Source organism: Apostichopus japonicus, chromosome 12 (genome assembly GCF_037975245.1).
Source record: "Apostichopus japonicus isolate 1M-3 chromosome 12, ASM3797524v1, whole genome shotgun sequence".
Classification (NCBI taxonomy): Eukaryota; Metazoa; Echinodermata; class Holothuroidea; order Aspidochirotida; family Stichopodidae; genus Apostichopus; species Apostichopus japonicus.
In genome coordinates this window covers 7,567,459-7,593,959 of record NC_092572.1, presented here as the reverse complement: position 1 = coordinate 7,593,959, position 26,501 = coordinate 7,567,459, and the positions used below count along the sequence as shown (strand labels likewise).

Here is a 26,501-nt window from a genome sequence, read left to right as displayed (position 1 = left end):
GGACAGAGTTGAACAATCATAACGAAGGGATATGCATAGTTATGTCTTAATTTCATTTGGTGGCCTAAAGTTGGACACATAAGGTAAACCTCAATGGCAGTAAGCATATGCAACACACGTTTTTGTTTTATTTTATCCAAAATTAGGACAAATCGTTTGCCCTTAGCAAAAGTGAAAGTGTAGGTCTCTGGAGAAGCAAACAAATATACTGAATAAATCGCAAATAGCATTTTCTTCTATAAACATAGGTGCAAGAACCTTGGGTTGTGATTTTCTTTTATCAGATATAAAGGGCAATATAAACGTAATTCCGACAGCGTAAAAACTAGAATGGGGAGGAAGTCATACTCCACATTTAAAGCGTGTTTATGATAACAACGTAATTGTGGCCGATAACAAAGGAACGGTGTAGCCTTCAGATATATTTCTATTGAAATTCATCTTACGCCACCGCTAAAATTGCAATACTGTGTAACATCATTTACAACATTTAAAATCTTCGGTGTCTTGTGTTTGTCTTTCAGAAGCATGCAAAGAACCTACTTCAAGTGAACCCACGAGTAGCCCTACAGGTCAAGTCGCCTGGCCCTTTGTCGTTATTGGAATTGTTATAATCCTAGTGATATTAGTCATCATTGCCTGTTTTTTTTATCAAAGAAGAGGTAACGAGAAGTATAATAACCTATTTCTGTTATTCTTGTTATTTTACTACGCATTTAAGTTGTTTTGAGACTGTCAACTATAATAAAAGCAGAGAACTTGTTTTGTACCGTTTATACATAGTGTTGGTCATTTCTAATTAAAAGCTTACAAAACATTGTAACATTTTCAGATGAATATTGATATTTATTGAGTGTGTTGTATGAATGCACCAATATATAACGCTATTGCTGGATACAAGCAACCTACGGCCTCGTGCATCGCTCCCTTTATACCGTCGTTCAAATTTTATCCTGCCATAGCCGCATGGTAGACCGTTGATTAACCCCTTATTAAAGCATACAGGGAAACAATGAATTTTGCAAACCTACATTAATAATTACGTTATTAACAACGAACATTGAAATATCAAGGCCACAAAAGTTGAACCCACCAGATTTTTATTATTATTATTTCTTTTAGGTACGAGTATACAGATACAAAGTGGGGATCCAGACACGGTAAGAAGGACATTATATCTTTATTACCTCATATAGTCTTTGTCTACAATATGTCTTGTTTATCCATTTTTTTTACTAAATGCAATATATGTTCTTATATCAGGAAAAGCAGACTACAAATTCGGAGCCAAAACCGAAGCAGAAGACAAAATCCCTTAAAGGTACGATATAAATTTCATCTTCAAAGACAATTATTCCAAAGCAAGAAGGCTTCACTCGACTGCTATACCTAATTACGATTATAACCAAAGACAATTATGTAATATGGGGTAATTCTCGGTTTAATATACTTACTATGGTCTATGGCGCAATATAGATCAACTTAAGCAAAGTTTACACATTCAGTAACATGTGTGAATAAGTTAAACAAAAACATTTCCTAGTCGATGTTTAAAACTGGTAAAAGGAGAAAATAGGTTTGCTTCTGTATCATCCCTGGTGGAAATTCCAGTTGAACTTTTGAACTGGGTTCAACTGGAATTTTCTATACGGAAATTGGCCCAAATTTGAACTAGGTTGAAATGGGTGAACTGGGGTTCCCAACTGTTTCAACTATGTTTAACTGGGTCCAACTGGTTCAACTATGTTTTACTGGGTCCAACTGGTTCAACTGTTTTACTGGGTCTAACTGGTTCAACTATGTTTAACTGGGTCCAACTGGGTCCAACTGGTTCAACTGTTTTACTGGGTCCAACTGGTTCAACTATGTTTTACTGGGTCAACTATGTTTTACTGGGTTCAACTGGGTCAACTATGTTTTACTACTAATATTTTTAGATAGGTTGAACTGGGATTCTCAACTGGTACAATACTCGACCCGGTTGGGATCCCCCTAAGGGTTTAAATTTAAAGGTTATTTGGTAAAAGAGCTCAGTATTACATATGACAATTCAATAGATAAGCTTAAATTCATGAATAGAAGGATGCCAACATATGTTGTTTGTAGAACTAAATATATTAAGAAAATGTGAAAACTACTACAATTTAAAAAAAACATGACATTGACGAGTAAAATTTGCTGAAACCTATTTAAAAAATACAAATAACATAAAAGGCAAGTTGAAATATACTGGCAGGAATCTGAGGAAGTATAAGTTATGAAATACATAAGTGAGAAAGACATGACATTGTGAGAAAGTTGATAACTTATTTAAGAAATACAAATAAAATAAACGGCAAGGTGAAATAAAAATAAAAAAATAAGCAAGGTGAAACATACTGAAATATACTGGCAGGAATCTGAAGTATGAGTTATGAAATAAATAATCCTATAGTGTGAATTTGAAAAAAAGGTACTTAAAGATTAAAAATAAAAATGGTTGGAGTGTAACAGTTTTTTACAAGACATTTAAGAATATACTCTGGTTCCAAAAGCAAATGTATATATAATTTAAGTTAAAGCACACCATTGTAGCAAGGTGAACATCTCAAAAGAAGATAAAACATCCATCCCTCCCCTCCCCTCCCTAGATATTCTAGCATGTCAGACTTTGTTTTTATTGGTCCTTTTTCCTTTGTGTCCTGTTCAAATCCATTATTTTTTCTGTTATAAATTTTTTAAACTTCTTTTGCTCGATGGCAAATTCCTCCTTAGAAAGGTTCTGCCTCTTCAACCGATCTTCATAGCATTCTACAAAAGGAAAGAAAAAACAGATGGTGTCAACCTGATGTTCATGATTGATTAATCAAAAATGTTTACAGCTGTAAACATATGTATACGATAGAGAAATAAAAGTTTATGTTTGTAATATATATATATATAATACATACATCATAGCTCCCAAGTTTGGATTAGTGAGATGTGGGTCCCAGGGCTGCCAGAGTAGATATTTACACTAAGCAGAGTGCCACTATGTTGGCAAGTAATGCATCTCAGTACATGTTAGACATGCATGTATCAACATTTTTATTGCTTGTTTAACTCATGGTTCAAAAACAGTGCCATATTATTATTAATTTTTCACTAAAGTTATTATTGCTTTATACAACAAAGAAATTATGTTAGTGCATAATAGATAACATCCACCTTAACATTTATGATCATCAAGCTAGCTAGGATAACCACATGTTTATTTCTATAATATTATTTATGCACCAGATTTGAAATGGAATATTTGAGATGTTGCACATATATATATGTGTATGTATGGCAGGTTGCTGGTTGGCATTTTGACTCATACCCACTTGCTCAAAATTGCATGTTAGTGTTTTGCCTAGCCAAAAATAAAGAGAGTGGGTATTTAAGTTCAAAACCTCTTATTTTATGATAAGTATTGGCAGGGTTGTAGCTAAACAATGTTCAGTGGGGGTTGACCGACACCAAAGTTTGGCACGTAGTGTACCACAACATTTATTTTCCAACAAATGACTCCCAGATTGCTTGAATATATAATATAACTCCCATGTGACTAACCGTTTTCACTTACCTTTCATAGTGTCCAACTTCACTGGGCTTAAAGGTGGCTTCGCAGCATTCCCTTTAAAGCGGTTGCAAGCTTTCCCATCGACGGACTTGTCTTCTAGTTTGTCAGACCCCCAAATTGTCACCGCCAGATTCTTGACAAAAACAGAATTTCTATTTTGCAGTTGAAGCATCTCCCATGTCTTCACTGGTAACCAAACATTTTGTCCAATGTGAACCTGCAAAAGAACATGAAACAAAATAGTCTTCACTCTTTAAAAAATACACTAATTCACTTCATTTTCATTTCAGGATAAGCAGTTTTGTTCGGCTGAGCTTTGGAGAAAAAAAACCTTGTGCATTGTCTGTGTTTGTACTCCGGTGACCTCTGAAATTATTACTGATAAACGTGTTGATATTAGCTTTGAAATAAAATCACCGGAAATTACATAAGAATTAGTTTAAAATGCTAGATTGCATGAAGTGTGGGCCGACAATTAAACCATGCAACTAGTGCTATCTTACCACTGCATTTGTTGCTACAAGGCGTATAGTACATGGGGCAACATAATGCAACTGGTTTGCTCGACTGGTTAACCAATGAACCAGAAATGCATAGCACTAGTTTGATTGTGATTGTTTGGTGTAGTTATCTGACTCACTGACCATACTGACGTGCACAAGCATGCTTTGTTTGTAAGCCTTTCAAACTCTAACAATAGTTATACAGTACATGATCACTTTTTTTCCAGAGGGAGAATAATTGCCTTAAGTGTCACATTCTGCCTTAATGATGCTTAAACATTTTTGCATTACCTTATCACCAGTGGTTTTGTACTTAGAGGGGCCATCACTTCTTTCCATCCCACAAGGTTCCTCTTCAGGGACAATTCCGGGTGAAGATGGTGGAATGGTGGTGTGCCTGGTTGGTACTTTCTTGGAATTTGGTGGATCCTTAACATCTGATGAGGGAAAATGATAAAAAAAAATATTTATATTTAATTGATATTTGAATAGATTTATGGGTGCTGATCATGGTGTTATCTACACAATATAACAACACACTATAAAAAAGTTTTTCATTTTTTTAACAGTAGATCTACAGTGTACAAATGAAGCCTTACTTGAAATGAGATCGATAGTTTAATGTTCATAATGTTCAGTGTAGGGCATCCTCACATTTGTAGCATAAACGTGTATGCTGTATACTTCACTAATAACTTTCGCAAAGTATATCATTATGCCAATAGGACACTCCATGTTTGAAACAGCGATCGAGGCAATTGCGTAAATTTTGAAATATCTGTGAGCCTCTTTTGATGGTGACATCTTTAATTGGAAACCTATGTCTAAATCAACCTGTTATTTGCACAGATATGGTATACATAGGCAATGTACATGTAACCTTGTTAGGTACAATTTCAAAATGCTTGTTAATAAGTGAGAACTTACAAATTAATAAAGCAATACTACCTTTCTTTTCACAATGTGGGCAGCTCAGTTTTTCCAACAGTGCTCTCTGCAGTCGGATGTTCAAATCCTGCACTTCTTTCATCTTTGCCCCCAGTTCCTTGTTTCTTGTCATCAGCTCTTGGTTTTTCCTCTCCAGACCATGGCACTTCCTCTTCATTTCTGGTTCGTCTCCAAAAACAGCACTCCTTTTTCGGCACTCAAGCCGTTCTGACAGCATTTTCTTAAGAGAGCTGCTCTTAGCTTTTTGTTGTTCTTTTTTTTTCTCTTTCTAAAAAAACATAATGGATTCCAAATTAGAATTTATCAGCTAAATCAACTTGATAATTTTGATAACAAGTGTTAATAGCATATATATATTTCTACAAGTGGATAATAATAATTTCAAATGTTCCTATCAAGTGCCATTGTTTTAAATAAAATATATTTTGACTGTGGGATAAATGTGGTAGACCAAAGACCAAAATATTGTTTAGGCCTTTTTTAATAGTACTTCGAACAGCACATTCACATATCTAGCACTCTATATTAACACATACAATTTGTATTTTAGGCAGAGTTGTGAATATTAAAGACCATGAGAGTGTACATGTAAACTTTTGGTAAGCACACAGTGGGCCACCAATCTGCATTTAGTTATCAGACACTTCTTTCTATAAGTTCATATCTGTTATTTATTAACAAACATCTAAAACAGATTAAAGTCCCATTTGAACTTCCATACAGGTACAGCTAGGGGTTGGGCAAAATAATGTACAAAGATAATGCATAGAAGACTTTTTTAACCAAGTTATGCAAAACATGGTTCTGGCAAATCTCAGAATTTGATTGACTAAACTTGTACAGGGAATGGAACTAAGTGGGTTACCTTACGTTGTGTGATTCCTGGGGATAAATGAATCATTGGGCTTTAGCAGCTTACTAGTTGGTAAAACCTTCAAATATTAATTATAGGCAAAACAATTAATGTCGAACTATGAAATCACTTCTAATCCCACCAACTCTAATAGCATTTGCAAATGTGGCCAAAGAGAATGTACTTATTGTAGCGTCTCATAAACAAGACATTGAACAATTAAATATTTACCCTTGCTTTCCCTGAATCTAACATTTCCTGTCGTAAAGATGACGAAGCACTTTCATCTTCAGAGGAGTCCTCCACTGATGTGTCAAAGACTTTGGACACTTTGACACGTGTGCCTTCTAACTTCTTCTCTAGCTCCTCTCTTGAAGCTGTAAACAAAAACAAAGAATGTGACTATTTAGTGGGTAAGATGGATCAAATGGTAAGCAGGGTTGTCATATCGGACGGGGGGGGGGGGATGGAGGGAGGAAATTGGAAAAATAAAACCTAAATATCCACCCAGTAATTCTCTAGCCATTATTTACCCCCTGCTTTTAACATCCACACCCCTCCCCTCCACCTGCCTTCTTCAATTAAATTCCAAATGTACTGGTTAAAGTACATTGTTCAAACATGCATAAGTTAAGCGACAAAATATTTATCCACAAACATATTCCCTGTGTGGTTTACCATTTTAGTTAAAGCCTCTTTACTTGTCAACACTCTTTATATGTTAAGCTAATTATGCTGTGTTGACCGAGGCTGTTACCATCTGGTGTTCAGCTATGGTGATATGGATTAACTAGTGTAGGCCCTAGGTGCACAAACAAAAGAGGCAAACTAACAACAGTTAATTATACTATGTAAATTGCATTGGACAAAATAGCCTATATGCATATAGACTAGCCAACAGTTTGAACAAGTACAAATATAACTTACCTGCCAACAATAAAATTTGTGCCTTGTACCATGAGTCTGGGTCCTGTAAGTTGGAATCCATCTCTGTTTCATCGTCGCTGTCAATTGCCAGCCATTGTACCATATATGCTTTATTAGGTATAAAGTCTAGTTCATGCTCCGGGTGAAAGTTCTTAATGTGATTTACATTCACAATTTCACGTTCCTGATCTTTAAGATACCTAATGTATGCATAAGAAATTGCCATTATGCCTTATTAACTAAGCTAGGCCCCAATAAGCTAGGCAACTATAACGTTAGGTTATGTCTAACGTTAGTGAATGCAGTATTAGGAAACAGGTTTGTTAGGACTAGCCTATACAATAGTCCTAGGCCACTATCAAGTTTCAGTTCAATTCAAATATTTATGTTAAAAAGCACGTGTAAAATCAATTATAACGTTACAAGTATGTGTCAATAATATAAAGATCACAAAGAAGGGAACTCAGCCGCGGTAATAATTTGAAATTGTTGATAAAATCTGTTACAAATGCGATTCTGCGAGGCTTCTGTTAGCGTGGTTTTGCGGTTTCGGAATTTATAAATTTAGCGCTAACGCAAAACTAATGTCGAAGTGCAAATTCAGTCGGATCATACCATTCTGCACTAGGAAGGCATTTTGCCTACCAATTGTTCAAATCGCCGAAAAAAAGTGTAACATATTTAATTTTTAAATTTGATGAACAGTAAACGTATTTTATTTTAATTTAATAAGGTACAATAGTTTAATCGTTCAATCAAAACTGATAAATATGACCAAGATTTATTTTACCCCCCCCCCCTCATAAGTTGGCTAATTTAGCAGTTTCAATATATTACGATACGGTTACTGCTTACGAACTTTCATAATAACATTCCCGATACAATTAAGCCTAAAATAAAAGCAGTCTTGTGTATTTTTCATCTGAATTGCGATTCTTGCCTGGTCGGCTATAGGTTTATTATTTTGCTAGTTTCTTTGAGAAGTTATCTCATCTACGTGCAGTTATGTAAATACAACATTTATTTATACTTTTATTGAACTGTAATACGGTTTTGTTGCGTCGTATTGACATTGTTTGGACATTGGTACGATACTGTACATGTATTTACTGCTAAACGTGTAACCCTAACCTAGCCGGTAGTACAGTACGGAAGGTCTTTATACACCGTGCATATTGTTTACGTACAGGCGTCCATTAAATGTACCTAACGAGCTTCGTTGGACTCATACTAGCCTAATTCTAGGCTAGGCTGGTCTCGGTATGCACAAGAAAAATTGACAAGTTCGAATCTTGGATATCGCTGTAGGTCCTAGACAAATGGATCAAAATCGAGAAAGGAAAAGGAACAATGTTTCTGTTAGACCTAAGAAAAAATATAAAGGTTACTTAGAACCTCAAAATTCTAGTAATGAAGAACCAACCATTCCTCGGAGGACCCTGAATTGTTATAAAAAAGGCAGCAAGACTCTCAAGAAGGGACAATTAGACAACAATTGGTCCAGAGATTTCAACTGTTCCACTTCCAGTGAAGATGGTAGACCTAACGATGATGTCCATAGCAGTTACGGTGAAATGGTAAGAAAACTTAATCAATAAGATATTGATACTGTAGGTCCCGATTCTCCAATATTTATTAGGTCCAGACCCAAGTGTTATGCTAAGGACCTGCCATGTAACTTATTTCACATGAAAAGGCTTTTAGACATTTATTTCCCCTTCAAATCAACCAAACCAAAATTAAAAAATGACATATTTTTATTTCCGGCCGTTAGAATGCCAAAATGATTTTTATTTTCGGCCGTTAGAATGCCAAAATGATACCCTACTTTCGTGTAGGTGCAGCAAACATTGCCTGTGATGATCTTTACCTGTGAGGGAACTCTACCTGCAGCGAACTAATTTGCGATGAACTTCATTATACGTGACTTGTATTCATAATTACCTGTAAATAGGCATACATATATCCTGTAGGCATACAAACTAAGTGTCCCATGTCAAGGATCATTTGGTTTGGGTGCAGAAAAAATTTGTTCCTGATGCAGGATAATGAAAGTAAGACTGCTACCGTGGTGATTTAAAAAAAAAATAAAGCGGCTAATTTTAATTATTTTTGCAGTGTTGTACTCTGTGACACATTTGCTTGGCCTTATATCAATTGCCATACTTGTATATTTTTCAGGTTTCTTCATCTGCTTCTGAAGGGAATTGTTCTGGAAACACTGCAGCAGCTGAGTCAACAGTTGAAAGGGAGAGTGATGATTCAGGTGCACCATCTGAAGAACCCAGCAGCCCCTCATCCTCTTCAGAGACAGATAGTGATGTCCCAGCAGATGATGAAGCAGCATTCCAGGCAGATGAGACACTTAATGAACCACTTTTCCAGGGATCACAAGTAACAAAGGCTGAGGTAATCCTGATGGTCATGACTTTTGTGATGCGGCATTGTCTGTCTACAGCTGCCATGGTGGATCTTCTGCATATTATTAATAGCATATTAGGAAGAGTTGTTATACCAGCATCAAAATATGTATTTGAGAAGTTATTTAAAAGCAATTTTTTTGAATTTATCATTTCATTTTTATTGCAGTTATTGTTTGAGCTTTGTAAGAACCTGGCAAGGCGTAAATGTAGGTGTTGTCTCTTGCCCACATTGTCAGAGAGATTGCAATGTTGGAAACATGAAAAATAGTAACTTTTTCATTACATCTAGTCTGAAGCATCAGATAAAGACTTTATTTGAAAGGGAGGACATAGCAGTGAATCTGGCTTATAGGTACAACAGACATAAGAAACAGGAAGGAAATTTGGAAGATATTTTTGATGGTCAAATTTACAAAAATCTTGAAGAAGTACATAATTTTCCAAATAACTTCACATACACTTTTAATAAAGATGGAATGCCAGTGTTTAAGTCTGCAAGTTACTCCCTTTGGCCAATCTATATCATGATTAATGAGCTTCCACCAAGTTTAAGAATGAAAAATTTACTGCTTGCTGGTGTATGGTTCGGCCAAAAAGGGCCTCGTATGAATATATTTTTAGAAAAGTTTGTAAGAGAAGCAAGAATTTTGGCTGATGATGGTGTTGAGTGGGAAAATGAGGGTGAAATAATTAGAAGCAAATTCTACGGAATTTGTTGTTGTGCTGATGCTCCTGCTAGGGCAGCTTTGCAAAACCGCCTGCAGTTTAATGGATACATGGGCTGTGGTTTATGTTATCATCCAGGGCGAGCAGTAGAGAGGGTTGTCAAGTACCCTGTTGATGTTTGTGATCATGCTGAGCGATGTGATGATGAAGTGCTGGAAGACATGATCAAGGCTTTAGATGAAGGTCGCATCATACGTGGTGTTAAAGGTCCAACACCTGTAATAAATTTGCCAAAGTTTCCATTAGTCTGGGGTTTCCCTCCTGATTTCATGCACTGCCTTCTCCTTGGTGTAGCAAGACAACTTGCTGCACTTTGGTTTAGTAGCCCAGCAAACAGTGTCTATTATATTGGTCAACCAAATGTTTTGAATAGGCTTGATAAAATTCTCAAATCAATTAAGGTTCCATCATTTGTGTCTCGTATGCCACGACCAATTACAGAAAGGAAACACTGGAAAGCCATTGAGTGGTACAACTGGTTATTTTATTTTTCCATCCCATGCTTGCATGGTGTTTTACCAGAGCAGTATTTGAGACACTTCTACGCACTTGTTCAGGGTTGCTACATCTTACTTCAAAAGTCCCTTAGTCCAGAAGATGTCAATACAGCTGATATTTTATTGTTTAATTTTGTAGGTCATATGCAGTTGCTTTATGGGGAAAAAGCAATGACTTCCAATGACCACTCATTAGTCCATCTTGCAAAAAGTGTCAAAATGTGGGGACCTATTTGGACGCATTCATGTTTCCCTTTTGAAACAGCAAATGGAGAAATCAAGAATGTCTTAAAGGGCAATAGGGGTATAATGCTACAAGCCATATACAAGTTTTTCCTTGTAAGGGCTCTGCCATTGTTTGGAGCAAATTATATGGTATCCGACAGAATTAAAGCCTTCTGTAAGGAAATGCTTTCTCCGCGAAAGCTCAAGCCAACAGAATTTATGGATTCAGTGGAATTATATGGCGCAGGCTCTGTTCAGCTATTAAGTAATGCTGAGCAAAATGCTTTACTTGTCAATGAACTTGAAGTAGTAAATGAAGCAGTGGTATATAAGCGTTTGGGGAAAGATGGTATCATATATCATTCACAGCAATACACCAAAGCTACACGGCGCAATTGCACAATGTTTTACTTGTCAAATGGACAGGTTGGAAGGATCCAAAAAGTGTTATGTATACAAAATGAATGCATTATTTTGTATAAAATGATGCACTTTGTCCCAGATAATGGTTTTCAAGACCCACAAAACAATACTGATGTTTTCCACATAAAGTTGTGTGCACATATTTCTGAAAATGTCTCAGCAATTGCAGCAACTGAACTGTGTGGAAGTTGTTTTTTAGTTGATGTTGGCGAGAGGAGTTTCATATGTTTCCCAGCCAGCTATGTGGCTTTATAGTATTGCACATATATATTTGACAAAGATAGGTACACAGCACTAATTCATTTAATTATGTGAACTCAACAACATTGTTACTTATGATTAAGAACAGAGAGTTAGCAACCATTAATTATATCAATCATATACAATACACATGCTAACACACACAATAAAATGGGGGCCTTGGCTTTCTTTTTTATGTCCAATGAAACCCTGGGTAGAACAATCCATGAGCAGGCTTTTGTTCACATGTTCTACATGTTTTGGGCCAGAAAGAGTTACTGTACATATTTTACCTGTGGTCAGTGCAGTGCAATGACAGCTGTTCAGCTAGAAAGTTGCAATCTACAGGGTTTCACTCAACCATGAAAGTCATGGAGATAATTAATTTAGGGGTGCCTGATGCTGCAGCCTTTAATTGTTAAGCCTTTGTGAATGCAACAATGCAATTTCTTTATACTTCATGCAATATATAGTTTGGACATGGAATATTACTTTTTCCATCTTACACTGTATTATGATATTACAATGTGCAAATATATAATACATTATATCAATCATTATATATTATATAATATAGAATAAATCTATATTATAAGCTAATACACTGTGTGTTTTGTTTATATTATTTTTTATCATTTCATGGGGGAGGTAACTATCAGTACTTTATTGCAAGTTCTTAGATTAGAACTAGGGCATTGGAATATGTCACTACCTGTATATACTGTATATATAAGTCGATCGGTGAATTAACTGGTTCCTCATCTTACCATTAAGCCAATCTATCCTACTTTTACTTCTATATCTACCTCATCAAAAATTACCTTAATAATCCATGCGATACAGTTTGAACATGGAGTATTACTTTTTTTCAACTTATTAAGATATTACAATGTGCAAATATATAAAACATCATATCAACGATTTTGCATGATAAAGAATAAAACTATATTATAAATTTAATGCACTGTGTGTTTTGTTTATTTTTTATCCTTTTATGTAGGAGGTAAATAACTATCAGTATTTTATTGGTAATACATCATTACAAGTTCTTAGATGAGGACCAGGGCATTGGCATTGGGAAATGTCACTAGCTACCTGTATATACTGTCAATTAATTGGTTCCTGTTATTAACATAAAGCCATTCTATTCTAGTTTTAGTTGTATATCTTCTTCATTAAAAACCTGTAAAAACCAACAGCCTACTTCAAACCTGTGCAAAACCAGTGAACCCTTGTTCAACCCCAGCTAGGCAGGTTCACAAGTCAACAGTCTAAACCCAGTTGGGCCAGTGCAAAACCAGTGAAACCTAGTTTCAACCCAGCCGGGCAAGTTCACCAGTCAACATAGTCCAAACCCAGTTGGGCCAATGTGAAACCTAGTTGAAACCCAACAGGGAAATTTCACCAGTCAACATAGTTCAAACCCAGTTGGGCCAGTGTGAAACCTAGTTCAATCACAACAGGGCAAGTTCACCAGTAAACACAGTTCAAACCCAGTTGGGCCTGTGCAAACCAGTGAAACCTAGTTAAACCCCAGCTGGGTCAGTTCACCAGCCAACATAGTTCACACCCAGTTGGGCCAGTGCAAAATCAGTGAAACCTAGTTCAACCCCAACAGGGCAAGTTCACCAGTCAACATAGTTCAAACCCAGTTGGGCTAGTGCAAAAACCAGTGAAACCTAGTTGAAGCCCAGCTGGACCAGTTCAAACATAGTTCAAATTCAGTTGGGCCTGAACAAACCCAGTTGAACATTGTGTAAACTCAGTTGAACCTAGCTCATGTACAGCATAGCCCAGTTGGAACCCAGTAAGACCCAGTTAAACACAGTTAAAAACCAGTTAAACACAGTAGGCCCTAGTAGAACCTAGTTGATTTTTTAACTGGGTTCTACTGGAATTTCTACTAGGGATTGCAACAATTGGATTTAATAGCTAGAATAAAATGATGAATACAAGAGGTTTTTTTTTTTTTTTTTTTTAAGAAATGAATAACATTCATTAAAAAAAGATATCGCATTATCATTACGTTATTTTTTAAGTTTTAATGCAAACTATAAATTCCTTCCTCATTGATACCATACCTTTTAATAATACCTTAACGTTTAACAATCTTGGCAGTCATTGATATTTTATGTTTTTTTTTTAAGAGAGGAAAAAAAAATTGGTGGATGTTCTAATAAAGCAGTACGAGAAATTTGGCTTCATCAAGCCGCTACCATGGGGTGAACCAATACCGATACAAGCCTTTTACACTACGTGCCGATGCATCGTCACTAACGCGAAAGGTGACGTCAGTCATCGCGATAGCGACTTTCTGTCTACACCGGAGTTTAATAACGAAAGTACTAATCGGGTCATCGTTACAGCAGATTTAGGTTACGGGAAGACAACCTTCACTCAACACTTGGTTAGCGATTGGGTATCAAAGATGACAAATCCGAAAGTTGGTAAAAAGAATCAAACCAGTGAACCTATACTAATATATATTCACCTGAAAGAGGTTGTTCCTTCCATGATACTTTCCGAACTTGTCAAGAAAATGATGCCTGTTGGAATCGACTTGACGGTGGACGATATTATTGAAATATTTCAAAATTTTGAGTTTCAAGTACTCTTGGATGGGCTTGATGAGCTATCGATGTCTACGATTAGTGCCAATACATCTGCAGAGAATCCTACCAATGATAAAGAAGAGCTTGTCAACCTCTTCCAAGAGGGGGCTGAAAACTATGCTAATCTGACGGTCGCAAATTTACTCGAAAATACAATAAACACTAAGTTTAAAAATATTAAGGTTTGGGTAACGTCTCGTGAATTTGATGACATGAAAACTTCATTTGCTCTACCATATTCAAAAGTAAAATTGAATGGTTTCAGTAATAATCAAGTCAATGAGTATATTCAGAAAACCTGCAAATATTACTTTAACTCACAAGCAATACCCCAGTTATCTTTGATCCTCGATTCAAATATGAGCAACCCTAAGTCACAAGCTAAATCGGATGCCAAAAAACATGAGACGATTGAAGAAAAAACGACAAATAACGACAGTCTGCTGGTGACAGAGGGAGGATGTAACAATGAGGTAACAACAAAGTTGATAAAGCAAGGAAAATCAGAGCAGAAAGATAACACCGTTCCACGAAACGTAGCTTGTGATACTTTAGAAATGCTTTCAAAAAGGGTTTATGAATGTATGGAATTAAACGAAATTGTTCAGAATTTTTCTGAAACACCCCTTCTGCTGATTATGATTATTCATATAATCACATGCAGAATGTTAGAGCCAACAGGGAAATATAAAGAAATGAATGTTAACAAACTGACAACAATAATACGATTAGTGATTACCTGTTTGGAATCCCGATACGTGCAGAAAGTTGATAAAATGTCCATTCAAAAAGATATTAAGAGTCTTGAAGACAGCCTTGGTAAAATAGCATTTGAGAACAAAATGAGCCTGTCACTTGGTGAACGCGAGTATTGGAACAATGAACTTGGTGAAAAAGATACCCAACTTGCCGTAGCCGTAGGTTTGCTCAAGTATTCAAAGAAAGTAGGAGGCGGAGGAAGTCAATTAGAAGAACTGGCTTTTTCGTCCTATGCTGGAATCATGTTTTATCATGAATTCTTTCAGGAATTTTTAGCTGCTCAGTATGTGCCAAAGAGGGTTAAAGAATGGGCGTGGATAGATGAACTCATAAAAAATAGTACTGACGATGCAACGGTTAGATTATTGCAGTTTATGTTCGGCATGAATCATGCTAGATTAGATAAAGCAGTACAATCTCTCAAGGAACAACAAATGTGGGACAATTTGATCGACTGTATTTATGAAATAAGTAATCTAGAGAAGAAGCAGGAAATTATCACCAAAATAAGCAAAGGAACGATTCACATACAGCATCTTGACAGGAAACACCACAGAGTCGCTTTAACAGATTTCTGCGATGTTTGCAATTCATGTGATGTAAGTAGTGGAAACTGTTTCAATTTATATTAAAATAATGTTGCTTATTTAATTTTCCAATATTTATGTTCAACTTGTGATTTTGTGAAAAAAAATGATTGATAAGTTGGTTCAATGAACCGGCTGATAGCCCACCTAAACATGTTATCCAATTAGCATATTGCTCTACACATTAATAGTTCTGTATATCGTTTTTTATATTTTTATATACGACCTGATTCATGTACAAACAAATAAAATATCCTGAAATCCTATACGGTATCATGATTTGATTGATCATTTGTTTTAACTAAACTCCATTTTGATGTACTAAACACACCCAATATTGTGATATGCCTCAATAAGTGTTAGGTATTGAATTTTGTTCTTTGGGTTATTCAACATGGAAATATAACGTAATTGTACTCCAACAGGTAAACGTAAAAAGAATGACATTTAGAGAAGAGTGTGCTATTGACTTCATCAAAGACGTAACACTGCCCTCATTAGAGACCCTGCAATTTCTGGAAATGAACATCAACGAAGACCAATTCGTATCAATCATCACCAGCCTTACTAATCGAAAATGTCCAGAAATTCTAATGTAAGAGTGTTTGATAATAACTCGTTGTAATCATCCGTTGTCTTGGACAATATATATATATATATATATATATATATATATATATATATATATATATATAAATATATATATATATATATATATACTTTCATACTTTCACGCGAATGTTGAGTTCTTTTCACTGCTGCAATCATCAGGCAACTGAATTTTTCAAGGGCCACTATTACCTTTGGGGGCTTTTTTGAACGGTTGTCATGACGACATATGGCAATAAATTCGCTACGCTTGTAGATTGAGTTGTAGCTTTTGTCGGCTCTGCTTCTTAATAAGAATAACTTGTTTTTTTTTCATACAGAGATTACACTGGTCGGAGCTGCGCCTATGTGTCTTAGACTGACTTAGGATTTCCCAAGAAATGAAGTGATCAATATTCTATCTTTTAAGTCCCAATTCGGTTTTAGAGCTCATTTTCTTTTTGGTAACATTCGTTTCGGAAATATTTGGTGTGGTTGTTGTACCTTGCATTGAAGCTTTCACTAGCCAGCCCGATTTATACTGCTGTCTCTCGACCAGATGTGACATCTGCTTTGTAGATTATATCGCTGCGAAACATTCCCTGGATAGAAGTCATCTCGCTTTTTTTCTGCAATTTCAAGTTATTTATCTGGTATCCGGGTTTGCTTTCGACATTTTTGATTTGGTATTGCGGCCTTTTATTATGTGCCACATAATCCTCATACAGCTATAGCTAATTTTGATGATGTTCTTGTTAAATATCTTATGTATGGCATGGTCAGAAGAAAAATGCTTGTTTACGAGTTTCAGAAACTGCGCACCCACATTGGTTTTAACGCTTTTATTGTATGGTGGAGTGTTACCATATTAATATTCTGGTTTTGTTCTTTTCGTCTTTATCTGGGTATGGTTGCTGCTCTTCGGTGTGTATTCAATTTCATACTTGTATCCAGCTTTCCAGAGGGTTGCATTTTAGACGGAAGTTGCTTCTTTAAAAATATCATGACTTGATATATTATATATATTTCTTGATTCTTTCTAATGAAGGTTCAAAAAATGTTCGGTATCGAACGAAGTAAAACAAGAAGCCAAAAAGACAGAGAAATCAGCTTTGAGGGGTTTGACAATGAAAAGTGAGTGATATTCTAATTACATTTTTTTGACAACATACAATAACAAGATACAGAAACAATACTGTGTGTACAATGGCAACTGAGTCGTTTGCATTTGTTACGGTCTAGTTTTAGGTTAATGAAATGTTTCTCACTAAGTTTGCAAAATAGGCTGAACCAACTGGGCATCAAATTTAGTTTGTTCGGTTCACGATGAAGTGCTTTCATGTATGGACATGTTTCATAACCTACTTATAACATACCTTCTCTACAGTTTCTTTCAGTTAATATTTTATAGCAAAAAATAGTTCAGTTCAGTGTATGAACTGTGAGACGAAATCACCTGCAACCATGAGTGTTCCAATTTCAACCTGGAGAAAGGAGTATGGGTAAAGGAATTGTAGCCGGAAGACATCTAGCCGTAATGAAACCTTTTTAGTACGTAAATGTGAGAAGACATCGCCTGCGACCATACGAGTACCAAAATTCAACTTACAGAAAGGCAAATGAGAGAAGGAATTGTTCCAAAAGACATGCCAATTTAATCAGACTTTTAAGTGCCATTTATTCAAAACGTCGGAACTTTATTTATACACGATGTTACAAAATATATAGAGTGTATAAAGTTTTCGTAAGCGTTGCTACAGTTGTTTGCGATCAACCGATTCGGAAGACTTCACAAGCGACTGTTTCATGAAATTTCCACTTCAAATGTGGATTCATTCCATAATGCACAAGACACATATTGTTAATAGGAAAGTCATTTTAGGTCAACCGATTCCAAAGACTTTTTGAACAGGAAATACTTCAAAGTCAAAATTGAATTAACTTGTATGTGGTTGGCAGATCCGTTTTATTATACTACAACCTTCTTAATATGTTCAAAGGAAATCAATAAACATGTGTGGGTCTAACATAAATGACTATGGATAATGCGCGCCTTGGTGCTAAGCCTTTCTTGGGTGGAGACCAGGGGCCCTAGGGCCACAAATGTGGTCCAAGGGCGAATCTCCGGCGGGGGAACAAGGGGCGGATTCACATCTAGAAGTCTGTACGTTTGCTTATGTTTGGTCCCTGACTTGATATGTCAGTCATAAATACAGTTTAACAATAATCACATATGACAAGGGATTATATTTAAATTAAGAAGAATATATATTTAGCATCCGGGTGTTACTTAGGGCTTTTTCATGATTAATACATGTGGAACCTAAACCAAAATCGGAAACATTCTTAAAGCTTGCACACAAGAATAAAATAATATTGTTATACAAATGTACACAAGTAGTTGAATAATTCAATGCACCGTAGAGCGCTCTGCAGTATCTGTAGCCTATATATGCAGACGGGAAGCCTGTGTAAATTATGCGTAAATTCATGGTCAGGTTTGTGTTATCATTATTTGTCTTCCAGCCAAAAGTGACCCACTCGGAGAGAGAGAGAGGGGGGGGGGTATAAATTAGCTTACTGGCTATGGCGTGTAGGGGACTGTGCCTCAATATTCTTAGTTAAACACGTGGACAATGATAAAAGGGCTAACAATCAAACTGATAGGCCTATATAATACATTTAGATGTAATAAAGTTATTTATGAGTCGTAGTTTCACATTAGACTATACAATGGTCGCGCAGGTTAAAAATTATGAACTCTCTACGTTTATTTTTATTCCAACCAAACCAAACGCACGTTCGTTGCATCCGAAATTGTGCATGATGAGTGATTTAAATAAACATTGTATTTCATTTGAAAGTCATTCCTACAATACGTGCCTAAAATATTGAATCTGCACACTATGGACTATTAGATTCAGAAGAACTGATTGGATCATCTCGCTGAAACTAACTGAAATAACGCATGCTGTCCAGGCATGCACATTTTCTTAGGGCTACTTTCATTTAGAACGAGGAAATCTCACGGAGACAGCTCTCCCTGTCCACCCCATCCCGCAGGGTACGGACATGTACTTGGCATGTACTTAATCAAAAATAATGTTCTGTAAACATTTGTAGATAATTACTCACCACACAATTTGAGATGTGGTTAACATGGCTGTAACAACAATATGGATATAATAGCTTAGCACCCAGACTTAGCACCATATATGTATCTGTCTCAAAACTTCTATATATGACATATATAATTATCTCAAATACACTTAACACTATAATGAAATGCATTGCTAACCAAACTGAATGTACGATACAATTAACATGTACTATTATATTGCTAGTTAGTGATAATACAACACACTTTAATATATCAAATAGTAATATATTGGAAATGCGTTTAGTGAATGCTGTGGGCTTTCTAAATCTGCTGGCTAAGCATATAGCCTCATCGCTATATGGACACGGTTCCTCATTAACTTACGCTATAAATGATATCCATAATTCTTATTGCAAATCAGTTGAAAAGTTCTACTTTGCAACCGGGGTAATTAAGCAGATGATAATATAACATTAATAACTACTAATCTCATTGCACAATGTTTGGGCTCCTTTATAAGACACACGAGTCAATATGAGCATGCTAATCCTGGCTCCTACACGAGTAAGTCACCTAACATGGGGGAGGGGTTATTTGATATTGTGTCCCCAACCTTCAAAGATTATGGCACGTTTCCCCTACCTCCACAATGATTGACGCCCTGAATACAATACAGTAACGCTAGGGTTTTTCTATGAAAAGACTTTTGCCAAATCATGAGAGAACAAACAACTTCCAATCTGTAAATAGAAATGGTTGAAGTTGTTTTAGCGTCTTAACGAATTCCACCTGACAATTTTTGTCTTTTTTTTATTTACATATTCCGGTATCATATCTTTCATCTTGTTACATATTGGTAATTCTTTTCGTAGATATACATATATTTCAAACTCGGGTCGATTATATTCAACATTTCATCATATTATATAAAGATTGTACATTTCGAAAAACTTCAATCTCATTTTCAATTTAACATTCATCCAATCTAGTTGATAACATGATAAAAAGCAAAATATTGTCTTCATTGTGCTCGAATGTTTTTTTGCCTTCTTCAATTCTACAGCTGTAGCTACTGTAATATGCATCAATACTTTGAAAAGAAAAAAAAAGAAAAAATACCTTCTAGAAATTTAGCAGACCGTATGCAACTTGCATTTATCCAGACAACGGAAAAAAGCAAAAGTTCACTCGCAACCAAAGAAATGAATACATTCTAATTAAACAGAAGTGTTTTACGTATCAAAGTAGAAGTAATAGATGTAGCTACTTTGATTCAAAGTAAAAGTTTACTATTAAAGAGGGTGAGAACGTTTTTTAAAAGTGTCCATTTACAATTGCATGATTTGCGTTATTGTTTTATTTCCCTCTATGTCTGAGCAGGGAGTTGTTATGGAACAACTCCCTGGTCTGAGAATATGTTAAAGAAGATCGACATCGTCAATCTACGTCAAATAGTTAAAGCTTTGCATGCTAGACAATTGTTTGCAGTTAAACATGCGTTCATAGTTAATACATTTTTTTTCGATTTGTACAGTTCCTTTTTATGAACTACTGTTTTGCTCACTCTTTTACAAACAATTTGTTTACTAATCGATGAAATTGAGGAAATCTCACACATTTTTATGACACGGTCAGGTAACTGCGCAGGTGTAAACTTTTTATTTACAGGCACAAACGACTTGATACAAGCAGATTGCAGCAACGTGAGGTCATGTTTATGTAGTTTTTTGTAGCTCTTGCTGCGTTTGCCTGTATGATATCAGTGCTCCATGTAATATTGTAACAATATGGACTAACTTCCTGTAGCTCGGAGATGGGCAAATCTCATTTGAATTTCGACCACTTTTAGACTGTGTTACGGTAGTTTAGAATGTCTTGTGATATGAAGTCCTACTCTAAACTTAAAAAAGGAATTTAATTTACTTCAATATGTATGAAAATGCTGGTAATGAACAAAAAAACGTGAAGACAGCGAATACACGAAATTTCACAGCAACAAATTAACCACCTTTGTACACAAAATTGTAATTGTCAGCGCCTAAACTGTTGTGAAAAGAAACAGAGCCGATATTAACATAAAAGTTTCCATTTCATCCGGTCTAAGTTATTCTGTTCCTCTCTTAGTTCTACCAGCTGTGTTCCCATGCCCCCAAATAGTTATGTCCTTCGCGCCTTGAATTTTGGAACCGTAGATTGTACTTTACAATATATGTTCTAGCTTAAATAGATTTGTCTTCATCGCTGTAAGGGTAATTCGAGCTGCACATTCACCTTCAAGCAAGACGTTATAATTGTGCATCTGGAATTGAATAAAACAGGACAGAGAATGTAAAAATTGCAGTGTAAATTTATTTAGCAAATATCAGTAAGTGTTCAAATAATTAAGCTGATGCATCGTAATGTTTTGCTAGCGTGATTTTATTCCTAACATTACAATGTGGAGTTTTAGCACGTGAAGTATCTTTCTCATTTGCAGAAATATCTAGTATAATTCAACAGTCCAATAGCAGCAATCCAAAAACAAAACAGAAGATAACTCACAGTGAATCTGAACATAATCCAGGCATCGAGAGAACTGGTAAATTATCAGCCTGAGCAGCAAACTTTATAACATATATTCTATCAAAACAGTTGGAAGTTCAAAGAGACGTCAGAACGGTTTTAATTTTAGTTGTATGGTATCATATGATACTTTTACTAACGTATATTGATTCAAGAAAGAATAGGACCTTCAGAGCTTCCAATAAAAATGATCCAATCCGTATAGCATCTGTTGATTGATCGGATCTACTTAATCCATGCATGTTTATTGTCTTAAAATGGGCATCGACGTATTTCGCAGTTTCGAAGGACAATACTATTTGTGATGTATTCCGTGTGGAACAAGATTAATTTATATCGAGCAATTCAATTTGTTACCTAACTTTTGATAGAGCAAAATTCAGTGACAGGTGCATAATTCATGTAAACTATATTAAGCAATGTATTGCCTACATTGTACTGTGTCAGTCTACACAATTTCTACAACATTTCTGTGTTTCGGAATATGTCTGAGATATTCAGCCAGCAATCTGATTTGCAGCCAGTCTTCGTTTGTTGAGTTATCTGCAATAACACATAATAGATCTCTGAGAAATATAGAACCCTTCATTTACCGCTGTCTCTTACATGGAAAAGCCGCCACAGTCTGGGTAAGGCTGAAATCCCACCCCCCCCCCTCTACCTTGCATCTTTTCATGCGTCCAGTACAAGGTATAGAGCTTTGCCAGTATAATATCACTTCGTTTTAACACAATGTTGTCTCCATAGAAGTAGAACTTTAACAGATTAAGGAGAAAATGCAAAAGAGTAAAGAATCTTATTGATAGATTGGTAGTCGAAGCAGTGACTGCATGTTTAAACGCTGCTCATTTGAGCTGTCCAACTTTTGATTGTTTTCGTTCCTTATATTGTCATTTTATTTATATAGGAACGGCAGTCTAAACCAACAGTACCTTTGCGTACTGTGCATGCGAATTTTCATTCGGGAAAACCCATATAAAGGAAGGGTAAGGGTTGTAAGATAAATTAAGTTGCACCTTTAGAGTTAGTTTAACATTTACTTGTTCTAACATTCATTTGGGAGAAATTTAACAGTTTCTGTGATGTTTCTGTACATATATTTGTAATTATCAATATTGCATATTACTCGAAACATTTTTAAAGGCCGCCAGTAGTATACCCACCATATCCTACCGAAGTCTTATAACGGTAAATGACCATGGAACTTGTAGATAAACTCCCCCTAACTCAGTGACTTTTTTTGAACCGATATGTCTAAACGAGTGTTAATATTGAAGGATCTGGACCCCTCCCCAAAACTCGACATTTCCAAAACACTTTAAGTTACAAAACATATTTAACAAACATTGTATATTACAATAGTTTTCATTATAATCAATTAGTTTTGTAACTATGAATTATCATTGAAATTATTACATAAAATTATCATCGACCTTCCTACAACTCTGATCGTACGGAAATGTTAAATCAACAAGTTTTACAAAGAAAACAGAACTTACCACTAACCATATCGTATGGAGATTCACATTGCACTTCTTCACTTACAGGTATGTTGATTGTTTCAAATGTTGTCGTAGTCACGCTTGAAATTAATTAACTAAATATTGACCACTACAAATGAAAACTTAAGTATACAGATACCTCAAACGGAGAAAAGAAAATACGATTCTTAGAAATGCGAAAATATAAAAGACAAACTATGTAGCTCTTTCTGTGCAGAATAAAGCATACATATGGACACAAAACAAATATAAGCTTAGTATAACTCAGTATTAGTTTTTTTAGAAACTTCATGTTAAATTTGAAGAACTGTTTACTGCTCATATAAGGAAGTAGAAGTGACTTACTTTGTTCTCTCTGTAGTTCCCATCCTCTGCGATCTAAGCCCTAAAAAATAATACAGCGAGTGAAAATATAATCACATGTAACATGCAAGGAGAGTCTGTCACAGCACAAGTATAATAAGGGCAGCACGTTATGCTCCAAAACATTTAAATGGTCCAACGTTATGTGTTTGTTTTTATTTTGTGTTTGTTTTATTATGATTTTAACGGAACTAAAATATCCTTGTATGTTCACTTCCCCTTTTAAAATATTGACTTGTGTAATTCTTACAGGAATGTTGATTCTCATTCAGAAACTGAGTTTTATTTCAATTTGGAAATACTTATCAATATGAGGTGAAATAATGTCGAAGTGATATAATTTTCAGCAACTTTATAGCTATTAATCATTTTCGGATATACACAATTTCTCAGAAGATGCATTCTCTTGAAACATTTGTAATTATTTTGAAGTTGAGCTCAGTCATGTGTGCTTCAATGTTAAGCTATTTACATTCTCACAACCTGCCTAACAGCTCGTTTAAAAGATTACCAATCACTAGAAGGGCAGAAGGGAATATACACTCCAGCAATTTGATGATCTTCGAAATATAACACTGGCCACATAAAATATAAAATTATAGTCTCAATTTATAGATTTGTCGCAAATCACTTCTGAAGCTTCGTTTGTCATCATCATGATTAAAATAAGCCCTGATAAATATCAATGATTAACTTATAATTCATTTTTGAAAAAAAGCTATATTTGTTCAGCAATCACTGAAAGTATTTTTGAAATTTATCTTGGACATGAACCACAAATGGAGAGAGCAGTTGACCTTTCTCCAGCACGATTACCTAATATTCTTGACACCAATTTGCGACTCACACTTGTTTATCGTCAAAGGAAAATTCCTGTCGTCGTAAGTTCTTGCTTCACCTCTAAATAAATACGATTGCTTAAATCCAAGTCTCCATATTAACCCTATATTCTCATAAAACAAGACAGGAATTTTCATACATTCATTTCCGTGTAGTATTGCTATCACTATAGGATCTGTAATCGCCTCAACATTAGTCCTGTTCTTTGGTGATCTTGAAATGCGCAAGAACACTGAAAAAGAACAATTCTATAAATCTATATAGTTGAAATGTGAATAACCCTCCAGCTTTATATGCTTTCGTCCTAACCAATTGGGCTTTGACAACGGTTTGCATTTGCAGTAGTTTGCACCAATTATGAAAGGTTGTCATTCAAGTGTAGGATTTGTCACCTTTATGGAGATATGCTCGCCTCTTTAATTACATATTTCTAGACATATTTATAGAGAGTGCTATAAAAGAACACAATTTTAGTAACGGAAAATCCTGCAAAATCCTGCAATATATTGATATTTTGTGATTGTTTTACACCAAATGTATAGTTAAGTAACCATAGAACCGCATTGATTAATTAAATGAACAATTTACTACATTTTGTTCGACTTTAACGGTTAATGTTGTGTTTTTTTACATGTGTTGGCAATTTTTTTTCGGCAAAACAGATAATGCAAAGCAGATGGTAACTTGCCATATTTTTTTACGTAGAAAAAGGTAACTTTTTATTCACCAAGTGTTAGCATTTTTTTAAGTTAGTAGCAACAAATTGTTAACTGATATATTTTTGTTGGTATATAAACCTTCAGAGATAATTGATAGCTAAAAGTATTGTCGGCAAACCATCGCTGCTCATAATGTTACTCAAAGCGGTCCTATGTCTTTGTCAAGCTCTGCATAATTCGCTCAAGTACACATTAAGATATTTGACAGTCTAGCAAGAAGTCATTCAGGGCTATGATAATAATCGCTCTATGATAATAATCTATATATATATATATATATATATATATATATATATATATATATATATATATATATATATATATATATATATATATATATATATATATATATATATATGTTATATATACATAAATGTTTAGTTTTCTGAAAAGGGAAAGATAAAGAACCACGTCTATATATGCATTGTTGAATTACACATTCTTCTTGAAGACACCCCAGACAAAATTACAGACTGCAGTGTCTTTAAATTGATTCAAGCTTATACCTTTATTTGAAATGTTTCACTTGCCAGACATGAGAAGTCATGTACATTGAAATCAAAGCTGATCTAACTTCCTCGGGTTTTACCGATAACAGAAGTGCGACCTCAACCGGGATTCCCCTTTTGTGCAATAAAGTCACACAACTAGTAGCTGTGAACAGCCGTCGCCATTTTGAATAATCTATTGTGTACACGGTGTGCTGATATACAAGTGAATTCGCAGTGGCCAAGTTAAGTTAAGGTTAAGTTATTTTTGAAAAGATGAAGCAGATGATGATTCCAATTATTATAACTATGTATGTGCTTCTGTATCATTACTTCCCATGTTCCATTTATCAGAAGCATTTTCTTTCTATATCACAAAACTACACACAACTGGGAACGCGAACATCATAATTATTAATCGCGATCATATATGCGTATTAACCGTAATTGAATAGATACTACTAAAGCTGGGTCGTGTGGTGTGATGATGGAAGGACGAGCTTCTTTACTACCCCTCATAAATATCTGTTTGAAATCATGCCCAGATAACATGCCAATTTCCGTTCTACTGTTTCAAATATTGTTCACATAAGCATTGCTACGAACGCAGGAGTCTGCTTCTGTGACGCAATTTTTAGCCATGCATGGACGCAAAACCATTAAATTGCTCCATCCGGCGGGGCTCCAACTTTTTGGGAGGGGAAACAAACCCCAAGTACACACACTCAGCTAGGCCTATGAAAACATACCAAACACTGTTTTTGAAAGAATATCTTTCTTTTTAAAAAGACACAAACATAGTAAATGATAGGTCAAAATGTCCTGTGATTTGATTGGCTGATATATCCTTACCATTGTCCGCAACCATTCTTGCATCTATAGCGCTAAATGAACACAAATTCCGTTGTTTAAATGGAACTTTGTGTAACGTTACTGTCCCCTGTGTAGAGATAGCGAAGTTTGTGGTATAGGCATGATATATGTGCACTCAAATATCATAATGGTATGCCTTGTTGACACATTTTGACAGGAA

The 26,501-nt window shown here is 35.3% G+C and overlaps 3 protein-coding genes across 3 annotated transcripts in view; 2 read left to right on the top strand and 1 right to left on the bottom strand.

The window, feature by feature from the left end:
- The window catches only part of LOC139976890 (uncharacterized), a 32,759-nt gene extending 12,747 nt beyond the window's left edge, over positions 1-20,012 (top strand). Inside the window, exons 5-11 of the mRNA XM_071985764.1 lie at positions 525-662; positions 1,123-1,160; positions 1,264-1,321; positions 13,496-15,318; positions 15,732-15,901; positions 16,943-17,028; positions 17,282-20,012. Coding sequence (XP_071841865.1) covers positions 525-662; positions 1,123-1,160; positions 1,264-1,321; positions 13,496-15,318; positions 15,732-15,901; positions 16,943-17,028; positions 17,282-17,295 — 2,327 coding nt within the window. The 3' untranslated portion in view covers positions 17,296-20,012. The remainder of the gene's footprint in view (positions 1-524; positions 663-1,122; positions 1,161-1,263; positions 1,322-13,495; positions 15,319-15,731; positions 15,902-16,942; positions 17,029-17,281) is intronic.
- LOC139976902 (BEN domain-containing protein 5-like) lies at positions 3,240-7,448 on the bottom strand. Its single transcript, XM_071985789.1, has 5 exons — positions 6,815-7,448; positions 6,119-6,264; positions 5,035-5,302; positions 4,378-4,523; positions 3,240-3,800 (listed from the first exon to the last, which is right to left on the bottom strand). The coding sequence occupies exons 1-5, from the start codon at positions 7,038-7,040 to the stop codon at positions 3,579-3,581; spliced, it is 1,008 nt and encodes a 335-aa protein (XP_071841890.1). The 5' UTR covers positions 7,041-7,448; the 3' UTR covers positions 3,240-3,578.
- Positions 7,719-9,712, top strand: LOC139977800 (uncharacterized). The gene is made up of 2 exons (XM_071987443.1): positions 7,719-8,391; positions 8,996-9,712. Exons 1-2 carry the CDS (start codon positions 8,134-8,136, stop codon positions 9,503-9,505), a joined length of 768 nt encoding a protein of 255 aa, XP_071843544.1. The 5' UTR covers positions 7,719-8,133; the 3' UTR covers positions 9,506-9,712.
- Positions 20,013-26,501: the final 6,489 nt, after the last annotated feature.

Bases quoted from the DNA above. Each gene is read 5' to 3' on its own strand.
- LOC139977800 (XM_071987443.1), top strand. From the start codon at position 8,134: ATGGATCAAAATCGAGAAAGGAAAAGGAACAATGTTTCTGTTAGACCT. The intron at 8,392-8,995 runs GTAAGAAAACTT...TATATTTTTCAG, and splicing joins ATAGCAGTTACGGTGAAATG to GTTTCTTCATCTGCTTCTGA.
- LOC139976902 (XM_071985789.1), bottom strand. From the start codon at position 7,040: ATGGCAATTTCTTATGCATACATTAGGTATCTTAAAGATCAGGAACGT. The intron at 6,265-6,814 runs GTAAGTTATATT...TTTTGTTTACAG, and splicing joins ACAAATTTTATTGTTGGCAG to CTTCAAGAGAGGAGCTAGAG. The intron at 4,524-5,034 runs GTAGTATTGCTT...TTCCCTCATCAG, and splicing joins CCCACATTGTGAAAAGAAAG to ATGTTAAGGATCCACCAAAT.